Below are 12,491 nucleotides of genomic sequence, written 5' to 3' on the forward strand. Positions count from 1 at the left end.
GCATCAATTCTTCGTCAGTCTTCCTTATTCAATGTCCAGCTTTCACATGCGTATGAAGCGATTGAAAATATCATGGCTTGGGTCAGGCGCACCTTAATTCTCAACATGACATCTTTGCTTTTTAACGCTTTAAAAAGGTCTTTTGCAGCAGATTTGCCCAATGCAATGTGTCATTTGATTTCTTAACTGCTGCTTCCATTGGTGTTGATTGTGGATCCATGTAAAATGAAATCCTTGACAACTTCAATCTTTTCTCTGTTTATCATGATGTTGCTTATAGGTCCAGTTGTGAGGATTTTTTGTTTCTTTATGTTGAGGTGTAATCCATACTGAAGGCTGTGGTCTTTGAGCTTCATCGCTAAGTGCTTCAAGTTCTCTTCACTTTCAGCAAGCAAGGTTGTGTCATCTGCATAATGCAGGTTATTAATGAGTCTTTCTCCATTCCTGATGTCCCATTCTTCATATAATCCAGCTTCTCAGATTATTTGCTTAGCATGCAGATTGAATAGGTATGGTGAAAGGATGCTCTGATAGTACTAACTTTAAGTCCTAAATCATCCCATGGTCTTCCCACATCTCACGGTCTTCACACATGCTGTTCCTTCTCATTGGAATGCTTGTCCTCACTCTCTTAAACCAATAAACTCCTATCTGTTCTTTCAGTCTTAGTTTGAATTGCACTTTTAGAGAACGTTTTTGATTCTTCCTAAGCTTATTGGTTTCCCTCTGTGATAGGCTCCCTCAGAAACTAGCATATTTCTCCTTTCAGATAGGAGATAATTACTAATTTCAGGGACCTGCTTCTCTTGCTTATTACTAGATTTTCAGTGTCCAGCATACCTCTGAGTAGGAGCTGTTAAGAAAAATTATCCAAAACTTGGTAAGAAAGGAAAGTAAAGTACTGTGTGCCTTTTCAAAGTCATATCAGGTCATTGTCTAATGAGCCCACTAGATGCTCTAGGGACAGGTTGTTATGGATTCAATAGTATCCCCCGCCAAAAAAAAAAAAAAAAGCAATATGTGTTGGAATCCTAACCCCTATACCTGTGGATAAAATCCTGTTTGGAAATAGAGTTTGTTGTTATGTTAATTAGATCATACCTGAGTAGGTGGACTCTAAATCTAATCACTTCTGAGTTATAAAAAGAGCAAATTAGACAGACACACACACACGCACAAACAAGGGAAGACACACACCGTGTGAGGATTGTCTACAAGCCAAGGAACCAAGGAACACCCAGTACTACCTACAAGTACAAGGAAGGAATTAACGTGGTTAAACCCTGAGCTGCACTTTTAGCCTCCAGAACTATGAGAAAACAAATTTCTTTTCTTTAAAGCCACCTTTTTGTGGTATTTCTGTTACAACAGCACTAGGAAACTAAGACAGAAGTATATTAGCTTGTGGTACAATGTAAGGCCCAGTCTTAGCAAAGTTAGATGTTGACTTTTAGAAGATGGATATGTTGCAAAAGATTTTTTTTTTCTGATAAATTTGCAAATGATTTCTGTCCAGTAAAGAAGGATAACACTCATGGTTATGGGTTTACTACTTGTAGGAAATTAATCATTTGAGTATCCATCTTTGCAGTCTTAATCCAGCATTATATCATTCACTGACTATATATACTTTGATCTCTTGTATCTTCCTTTGAACCACCTTTGTCATCCTGCTGTTTCCTTTATTAAGGAGTCAAATAGATCTCTGACAGGTATTCATTATCTGCCTATATTGCAGTTATGTTTTTAACTTTTTTGAAAAGTATGCTTTGCCAGAGCAATGTAGTAGGAGTACAACAAGCGTTCGGTGACTCGATTGATGGAACCTCAGTATAGACTCCAACAAGGCCCTCAGGTGGAGAAGGTGGGAGAGAGGAAGAGGAAAGTGGAGAAGTGTTGGAAGACATAGCCCTGCTCTTAAAGGATTTGCTGAAGAGGAAGAACATTCAATACCTACGCCTTGAAAAACTGAAAAGCTGTTTGAGAGACTTGGATCAAGAAGTAGAAATAAACACAGAAGTCCAGTTGTGTTGGTTGATATTTCCTCTACCAAAAACTCCCCCTGGTGCAGATCTACAGCCTAGACATAGCCACAGTGGCAGGCTAATTGGAATAGGAAGCTCTGGGGTTAGGGTAAGTGCTCCAGAGGCTGCTCATGCTTACTAAGATCTGTCCTCCTTCTTCCAGAGTACATAACTAAACTACTTTTCCCTGTCTCCTTTGCAGTTAGCAGCGATCCTGTGATTGAGCTCTGGCCAATAGAATTTGAGTGAAGGAATGAGAGGCACCTCTAACCTGGCCCATGGAAACCTCCCAGGAGCAATTCTCACCTCTCCCATGAGGAATCCTTGGGTGGCGCAAATGGTTAAGTGCTCGACTGCTAGGTGAAAGGTTGGCAGTTTGAACCCATCCAGAGGTGCCTGGGAAGACAGGCCTGGCAATCTGCTTCCAAAAGGTCACAGCCTTGAAAACCCTATGGAGCAGTTTTACTCTACACACATGGGGTCACCATGAGTTGGAATCAACTCAACAGCAACTAACAATAACCTTTTCCACATATTGGCAGAATGGCAGAATGGAGAGGGCTCCAAGGACATGGAGGAGGGTGGAGATGATGGAAGGAGACTTGATCTCTGAAACACTATGTGGAGCAAAGTTTTCCTACTGAGCCACACTGGAAATAAACTTTTATTGTGTTAAGCCATGGAGATTTGAGGGTTTTTTACCTTGGGTGGTGCAAGCAGTTTGCAGTTGGCTGCTAACCTAATGGTTGGTGGTTCAAATCCATTTAGTGGAGCCACAGAAGAAAGACATAGAAATCTGCTTACATAAAGATTACAGCCAAGAAAACCCTATAGAGTAGTTGTACTCTGTAACACATGGGGTCATCATGAGTTAGAATCCACTCAACAGCAGTGGATTTGGTTTGGTTTTTTTAATAAGCAGTTAGGCTACTCTGATTGTTGGAGGACTCAACTCAGAGCTTTTCTTTCAAAAAACCCTCCTTAAACATCCAGTCCACAGTGACCTCTCCTTCCTTAGAAATGATAGCAACAGCTGTCTGACTTATTAAATCTGGTGTCTAATTCTGTACTTTTTTGAGTTCTGTTTTAACTAAATATTACACAAACTGTGTTTCTTGGAATACTACCATTCACAATAATGTTCCTAGGTATGCCATTTAAAAAGGGCTCCGTTCAACTTTTGCCTATTCAACTTTTTACAGGGGTACAACTTATTGACAGCAATTATAACAATCAGTTGTGAAACCCTACCCTTAATCAATGTGATTTTTTCACCACCGTTGGCCCCCCTTTTCCCCTCCCTACAACCCCTGGTAACCACTAGTAAACTTTGGTCTCTGTGCATTTGCCTTTTCTTGTCTTTTTATATAAGTGAAGTCATACAATATTTGTCCTTTTGTGATTGACTTATTTTGCTTAGCATAATGTCTTCAAGTTCCACCCATACTGTAGCATGTATCAAGACGTCATTTCTCCTCCTGGCTGAGTAGTATTCCATTGTATGTATGTACTACTTTTTGTTTATCCATTCATCTGTTGCTGGGCATTTAGTTGTGTGATAGATACATTTACACAATGACAAAAATAAAAATAAAAAGGAGCTGCTGAGGCTGCTTATGTACAACCAAACACCTCATGGGATTTGGTTCCTTGGTTTGGAGGTTTAGGGTCATGGTTTCAAGGGACATCCCATTTAATTGGCCTAATAAAGTGTTTAGTGCTTCTGTTCTATCTCCTATTTCATTGTGTAGTGCCTGGGGTCTTAAAAGTTTGCAAGCGGCCTTCCAAGGCACAACAATTGGTCTCTATTTACTTGGGGCAACAAAGGAAGAAAGAAAGTCAGGAATAGGAGGAGGATATGGAATGTGTGGCTAATTGCCTCCATGAACAACTGCCTCCTTTGCCATGAGACCAGAAGAACTGGATGGTGCCCAGCTACCGTTACTGAACATTTTGATCAAAGATTCCATAGAAGAATCCTGATCAAAAGGGGGACAATGTAGAACAGAATTTCAAGTGCTCATAGACTTCAGACTTTCTGGAGCCATGGAGGGTGAGGTAACCCCTGAAACTATTGCCCTGAGATAATCTTTAAACCTTAAACCAAAAATATCCCTTGAAGTCATCTTAACACCGAACATCTTAACTATTAAAAAAGGTCTGCCTTGAGAATTATGCTCTTTTAAGAACTATCTATATGGGATCCAATTGACAACAGCAACTCGAAAGATTAGATAGGAACCTCAGGGCAGTGAGTTTATGTTAATGAGGGAAGAACAACTCATAAAAAGAGGGTGAGATTGGTTGCACAACTTGAAGAACGTAATCAATATCACTAAATTGTACATGTAGAAACTGTTGAATTGGTGTATGTTTTGTTCTGCATATTCCCAACAACAACAAATAAAATTTTTTAAAAAATTTTACAAAGGGGGCTCCATGGGTAAATGTATTTGAGAAACATTAGGTGGAATGTGTTCCATTTTTTGCAGGACTTTCCAAAACCTCTAATGAGATAACTGGGACTTGTATATGATTTAGATGTTTTTTTTTTTTTAATATATATTAACATTCTTTTTTTTTTATTGTTCTTAGGTGAAGGTTTACAGAACAAATACTTTCTCATTAAACAGTCAGTACACATATTGTTTTATGACATTGGTTAACAACCCCATGACATGTCAACCCTCTCCCTTCTTGACTTTTTTTTTTGGGTGAAAATATACATAGCCAAAGATACACCATTTCAAAAATTTTAGATGGGGTTTTGAAGAGCAATGTTTCTCTCTTTGATCATGGGATTTTCTTTTTTCATAGACTACAGTTTGGAAAATAGGCATATGACTCTTTAACTTGTATATATCTTGTGCCTCCTCTGTTAGGTTACAAGTCATGGGGGAATAACCTTATCTTCGTCTGATACTCTGTGCTTAAAGTATAAAACACAATGTAATACATACCATAAATGAGACATGTACATAATTCTACAGTAACAGTGTGAAGAGCTTAGCCTAGGGAAGAGATAAAGGAAGGCTTCAAAGAGGCTGAGAAATATGAGTTGGACCTTCCAAGATGAATAGAGGTTTGCCAGCAGGGAAAGAACAGATGGAAGGTAAGAAAAAGCATCCAAGGTAAGGAGAACAACATGGACAGGAGCCAGTGGGAGGAAAATGGTCAAAGAAAGGGAAGCCACCTTTAGAAATGGTAATCAAACAAAAGCCACTTGGATTCTGTCTGCCAAGGTCACGGTTATTATTCCAGACCCCTCTAGAACCCCTTTAGGGGTCCTTTGGGAAGGGCAGACAAATTTTCTCTCTGTACCCCACTACTACAGGTCCCTAATGGGCAAGGATTATGTTTTATTTATCGTTTCAATATCTCTCTCTTTTTTTTTTTTACATGGCCTGGACATAGTTCTTGTACACACAAGGCCACACAGCCCTCTTTGTCTGAGATTTCTCATCTGAAAATGAGAAAGTACAACCCTCATTGATTGGTTGTAGTTTAAAAAAAAAAAATTTTTTTTAAATGCATGTTACTATATGACCCAGCAATTCCACTCCTGGGTACAATCCCAAAATAAATGAAAGCAGGGACTCAAACAGGTATTTGTACACCAGCGTTCATTGCAGCATTAGTCACAATAGCCAAAAGATGCGAACAACCCAAAGGACCATCAACAGACGAATAGATAAACAAAATGTGCTGTATACATAACATCCAAACCGAAACCCATTGCGTCAAGTCAATTCTGACTCATAGTGACCCCATGGGACAGAGTAGCACTGCTCCATAGGGTTTCCAAAGTTGTAAATATTTATGAAAACAGATTGCCACGTCTTCCTCCCACAGAACAGCTGGTGGGTTCGAACCACCAAGCTTTTTTTGGTTAGCAGCCAAGCATTTAACCACTGTGCCACCAGGGCTCCTTATATACATGCAGTGGAATGTTACTCAGCTATAAATATAAATGAACTTCTAATATATGCTACAACATGGATGAACATCAAAAACATGCTAAGTAAGCCAGACAAAAAAGGGCAGATATTCTATGAACCCACTTACATGAAATATCTAGAATAGACAAATGCACACAGACAGAAAGTAGATTAGTGTTTACCAGGGGCTGGGGGGAGGAGGCAATGGGGAGTTTATGCTTAATGGGCACAGAGTTTCTGCTTGGGGTGATGAAAAGCTTTTAGAAGCAAATTGTGGCGATGGTTGTGCAACATCGTGAATATAATTAATGCCACTGAATTGTACCCTTAAAAATAGTTAACATAGCAAATTTTATGTCATATATATTTTTGCACAATACAAAAAATAAAAATGTTTAAATTTTAAAAATGCATGTAAAAGTGGGGATAAATAATGGAAGAGGAAATCAAGCTTTCCGGGATCTTGTTCTTCAAAGTATGGTTGGAAGAATAGCAGTGACAGAATCCCCTGTGTTATAGATTAAATTGTGTTCCCCCTCAAAATAAGTGTTGGAATCCTAACCCCTCTACCTGTGGATGTGCTCCTGTTTGGAAATAGGGTTTTTTTTAATATGTGAATAAGATTATACCGGTGCCAGATCTAATCACTTGTGAGTTATAAAAAGAGCAGATTAGACACAAAGATACCACACAGGAGAGAAGACAGAGGCCATGTGAGGATGGCCAAGGAACGCCAAGGAATCAAGGAATGCTCAGAGTTACCCACAATGATGGAATTAACGTGGCCTAGACCCTGATTTAGACTTTTAGCCTCCAGAACTGTGAAAAAATAAATTCGTGTTCTTTAAAGTAAAAAAAAGAAAGAAAAATGCATGTAAAACATTTAGCACACGCTTAAGAAATATTAGCTATTAATATTATTAGCTTAATAAATGCTTGTGGAAGAAGGAAGGGCAAGAGGGGCTGAGGGAGGCAGGGAACAAAGGAAAGATGGGCAGAGTGCAGTACGGCTCTCCTGTTTCATTTTCCCACTTAGCTAAAGCTGGCAGGCAGGTGCCCTTTACGCTGTCTTTAGGAACAATCCCTCCTCAGCCTCATTCGTTTATCAAAGCGGCTGTTTTGGAAGCCCAGATGTGAGATACTGGGTCAAACATCCATGCATACTGCCAAGAGCAGAGGCCACGGGAGAAGAGATCATACTGAATACTAGGGGTCAGAGCAGAACAGAGGGTCCTTTCAGAAAGAACAGCCCTGTCACGCCTTGGCTATGTCTGTTTGCAGTTTACGCATTGAGGCCGTGGTCTGTGAGGCCGTGGTCTGTGGGGAAGAAACACCCTGGCAGGTTTGCGTTGTTCTTGGCCCACATTCTAGGACTGATGAGAAGCCACAGGAACAGGGAGAGCCTGGCGCTTCCTCTTTGGGGGACCATGTACCTGATAAATTGCATTTTTATAATGAAATTTGTGATGTTGAAGGGCCTGGGAGCCAAAGACTTGGGCTTTGTTCCTAAAGAGAAATGGATTCCAGAGTGTTCTCAGGCCAGCCTGTTAGCCTCTGAGGGGACATGAAGATGAAAAAAGAAAACAAAACACCCTTTGCCATCAAGTCCATTCCGACTCATAGCAACCCTATAGGACACAGTAGAACTGCATTATAGGGTTTCCAAAGCTCTAATCTTTATAGAAGCAGACTGCCACATCTTTCTCCTGCAGAGCAGCTGGTGGGTTCCAACAGCCTATCTTTTGGTTAGCAGCCAAGACCTTAACCACTGCCCTGACATGAGGATAAAGGGAGGGAAACGCAGGTGTCTCAAACCAGCCCCTTCTCCCACTGCCCTAAATGAGCAGGGAGCAAGCTCAGTGGGAGAAGCACTGGTTGGGATGGGAAGACAGGAGGCTGGTTAGAGGAGGAAAAAGAAAAAACCAAACCCATTGCCGTCAAGTCGATTCCGACTTATGGCGACCCAATGTGTTACAAAGTAGAACTGTTCCATGGTATTCCCTTGGCTGTTATCTTTATGGAAGCAGATCTCCAGGGCTTTCTTCCATGGTGCCACTGGGTGGGTTTGAACCGCCAACCTTTAGGTTAGTGGTAGAGCACAAACTGTTGGTGCTACACAGGGACCTTGGTGAGAGGAGAAACCGCCATAATGGGTAGATCTACCCTAATGGGTATAGTCATCTGCTCTGAGAAATGGTACTTGCAGAGAAGCTCTGCTGTCTTCCTGCTTTCAAGCCTGGGAGTTGCGGGAGGAGGTCTTCACCTCTGTTTCAGTTCATAAAATACTTTCCCATTGAAGAAATTTATAAAATATAGAACAGTACAGAGAGAAAAACAGAAATAATGAAAATCATGGGGGATTTTCATTTTCTTCCTCATGCTTTTCTGTATTTTCAAGTTCACTACAAGGAATTTCACTACGACAATTAGAAACAAAACACGCCTAAATCGTTCATATTTTAAAAGTCCAGCTTGTCCCTGAAATCTCTCTCCCTTTAGCTCTGTATAAGGGTCTGGAATTCTTCCATCAGCTAGACCTTTGTTTTCAGGCCCTGGTGAGCACTGGGTTAAGATCTAAGGACCCAAAGTTCAGTATAAAAAACAATTGCCTTGTAGTCAGTTCTGACTCATGGCAAGCCCATGTGTGTCAGAGTAGAACTGTGCTCCATAGGGTTTTCAATGGCTGATTTTTCAAAAGTGGATTGCCAGGACTTTCTTCAGAGGTGCCTCTGGGTGGACTCGAACTTCCAACCTTTCAGTTAGCAGCTGAGCATGTTAATGATTTACACCACTCAGGGACTCCTTAGAAGAGCTATTTACGCTCCTGGAGCCAAATGCACCTGTCTATAAAATGGGAACATCTTCTTTGCTTACTGAAAAGTGCCTTTCCAAAGAACAAGTGACATGGTGAGAGTCCCCTGTCAACTGTAAAGACCCACATAGAGGTGAGCTGGTAACAGCCTCCTGATGAAATGCAGATGCTTCTGCTGGGTTACAGGAAACCATTACTAATATAAAGACCATCCAAGTCATTTAAAGTTTACGGAGCCATTTGCCTGGCAGGGAATAAAGGATGGGCTATGTGATGGTGGTGGCACTTCTCACCACAAAAGTGAGGCACTGTCAGAGCAGGCACTGAGCCCCAGCATGGGCTGCTCCTCCCAGAGCCCTCCACCCCAGAGAGAGGGAATGGTAAGAGTCCCTGCCAGGTCCTCTACTCAGAAACAGGGCCCCCTCCCCTGGCCACTGGACACAGTTCGAGTGCCTTTGTCTTATACATCAGACCTTTTTCAGTATGACTCCAACCCACTGCCCTGGCCTCATCTCCTGACACTCACCTTCACACCAAAGCACTAGCTAGCATTCCCGAAATATTCTGGGCACTTTCAAGACTCTGAGCCTTTGTATGTACTGTTCTCTCAGCCCTAGATGATTCTCCCTTTTCATATTTGACTACCATCTACTCAGTGTTTAAGATCCAGTTCCTATGCTGCCACTCCCACTGCCCCCGACACCTGCAGACTTATTAGTACTGTTGACTGTTCCCCAAGAATCCAATTTAAACTTCTTCAATTGTACAGAGTCACACACTGTTGTTGTTAGGTGCCGTCGAGTTGGTTCTGACTCATAGCGACCTATGTACTACAGAATGAAACACTGTCCCGTCCTGCATCACCCTCACAATCGTTGTTATGTTTGAGCCCATTGTTGCGGTCACAGTGTCAGTCCATTTCATTGAGGATCTTCCTCTTTTTTGATGACCCTCTACTTTACCAAGCATGATGTCCTTCCCAGGGACTGATCCCTCCTGATAACATGTCCAAAGTATGTGAGACGAAGTCTCGCCATGCTTGCTTCTAAGGAGCATTCTGGTTGTACTTCTTCCAAGACAGATTTGTTCATTCTTTTGACAGTCCATGTTATAGTCAATATTCTTCGCCAATACCATAATGCAAAAGAGTCAATTCTTCTTCGGTCTCCCTTATTCATTGTCCAGCTTTCGCACGCATATGAGGCAATTGGAAACACCATAGCCTGGGTCAGGTGCACCTTAGCCTGCAAGGTGACATCTTTGCTTTTTAACCCTTTAAATAGGTCTTTTGCAGCAGATTTGCCCAATGCAATGCGTTTTGATTTCTTGACTGCTGTTTCTATGGGTGTTGATTGTGGATCCAAGGAAAATGAAATCCTTGACAACTTCAATCTTCTCTCCATTTGTCATGATGTTGCTTATTGGTCCAGTTGTGAGGATTTTTGCTTTCTTTATGATGAGATGTAATCCATACTGAACGCTGTGGTCTTTGATCTTCATCAGTAGGTGTTTCAAGTCCTCTTCACTTTCAGCAAGCAAGGTTGTATCATCTGCATAATGCAGGTTTTAATGAGTCTTCCTCCAATCCTGATGCCGAGTTCTTCCTCATATAGTTCAGTTTCTCGGATTATTTGCTCAGCATGCAGATTGAATAAGTATGGTGAAAGGATACAATTCTGACACACACCTTTCCTGACTTTAAACCACCCAGAATCCTCTTGTGCAGTTTGAACCACTACCTCTTGATCTATGTTACAGGTTACTCATGAGCAGTTAAGTGTTCTGGAATTCCCACTCTTCACATTGTTATCCATAATCTGTTAAGATCCACACAGTCGAATGCCTTTGCATAGTCAATAGAACACAGGTAAACATCTTTATGGTATTCTCTGCTTTCAGCCAGAATCCATTTGACATCAGCAATGACATCCTTCATTCTACATCTTCTTCTGAATCTGATTTGAATTTCTGCCAGTTCCCTGTTGATGTACTGCTGCAGCCAGTTTTGAATGATCTTCAGCAAAATTTTACTTGCATGTGATATTAATAATATTGTTTGATAATTCCACATTCAGTTGGATCACATTTCTTTGGAATAGGCATATATATGGATCTCTTGCAGTCAGTTGGCCAGGTAGCTCTCTTCGTAATTTCTTTGCATAGATGAGTGGGCACTTCCAGCGCTGTATCCGTTTGTTGAAACATCTCAGTTGGTATTCTGTCAATTCCTGGAGCCTTGTTTTTTGCCAATGCCTTCGGTGAAGCTTGGACCTCTTCCTTCAGCACCATAGGTTCCTGATCATCTGCTATCTACTGAAATGGTTGAAGGGCCACCAATTCTTTTTGGTATAGTGACTCTGTATTCCTTCCATCTTCTTTTGATGCTTCCAGCATCATTTAATTGTGTGTGTATGTGTGTATATAAAACCAAACACCAAACCAGTTGCCGTTGAGTTGATTCCAACTCATGGAACCCCATGTGTGCAGGGTGGACCTGTGCTCCATAGGGTTTTCAAGGCTGTGACCTTTTGGAAGTGGATCGCCAGGCCTGTCTTCCCAGGTACCTCTGCAGGGGTTCAAACCACCAACCTTTCAGTTAGTAGCCCACAGCTTGACTGTTTGCGCCACCCAAGGACTATCTAACTGTCTATCTATCTATATCATTTCTGGACTGTGACTTATATTCGTTGCAATAATAATAATGATCATGATAATGATAATGTCTTATTAATCTTTACGTCCTCAGTCCTGGCAAAAGTAAGCACTGGATAAATGCTTGTTAAACAAGCAAATGAAGACACATTTCTCAAGGGGGAAGGAGTAGGGTGGGAAAGGGGAGAACAGAAAAGTTCTCATCCTAAGAGGGTATGGGCTCACCGGGTGGTCTGCATCGAGTTCTGCTCCGTAGCTGAGAATCTGATTGGCAAATCTGTCAAGCTCTTGAATGGTTCTTGGGAACCAGGGCACTGCAACACAGAAAAGGCAAAGTCCAGAGGGGCAGGATGAGGTCAACGGCCTCACCAAGATTAGAAGCAAGAAATCAGCACCAATTGAGTCAGTGGTGCGACTAGGACCCCAGATAACCCCCAAATTACAATAATTCAAAACTTAAATCCACTTGCCTTTCCTGGGAACTAATTTAAAAATGTGTTCCCAAACATAGTTTGGGCCTGGAGATTTTCTCTGAATTATCTCAAAATTAATCTCCCTCCCACCCATCATGGTGTAAAATCCTTTGCGTCAAGTCAATTCCAACTGATAGTGACTCTATAGGACAGAGTAGAAATACCCTGTAGGGTTTCTGAAGCAGAAATCTTTATGGAAGCAGACTGCCGCATCTTTCTCCTGTGGAGCGGCTGGTGGGTTTGAACTGCTTTAACAACTGCAACACCAGGGCTCTTGGCAGCATGGTATAGCGGAGTGATTTTTTTTTTTAAATTTTATTATTATTATTATTATTTTATTGTACTTTAGGTGAAGATTTACAGCACGAATATTTTCTCATTAAACAGTCAGTATACATATTGTTATATGACATTGGTTAACAACCCCACGACATGTCAACATGCTCCCTTCTCGGCCTTGGAGGACCCTTTTTTTTTTTTGTGAAAATATACATAGCCAAAGATAAACCATTTCAAAAATTTTTACATGTACAATTCAGTTACCTTGATTATGTTCTTCCAGTTGTGCTGCTATTCTCACTTTAGATGAAGG

The 12,491-nt window shown here is 41.2% G+C and overlaps 1 protein-coding gene across 1 annotated transcript in view; it reads right to left on the minus strand.

The window, feature by feature from the left end:
• The window catches only part of PAH (phenylalanine hydroxylase), a 108,672-nt gene that overhangs the window by 29,721 nt on the left and 66,460 nt on the right, over positions 1–12,491 (minus strand). The window contains exon 4 of the mRNA XM_004373768.1: positions 11,652–11,740. Coding sequence (XP_004373825.1) covers positions 11,652–11,740 — 89 coding nt within the window. The remainder of the gene's footprint in view (positions 1–11,651; positions 11,741–12,491) is intronic.

This window comes from Trichechus manatus, unplaced genomic scaffold (genome assembly GCF_000243295.1).
Source record: "Trichechus manatus latirostris isolate Lorelei unplaced genomic scaffold, TriManLat1.0 scaffold00027, whole genome shotgun sequence".
Classification (NCBI taxonomy): domain Eukaryota; kingdom Metazoa; phylum Chordata; class Mammalia; order Sirenia; family Trichechidae; genus Trichechus; species Trichechus manatus.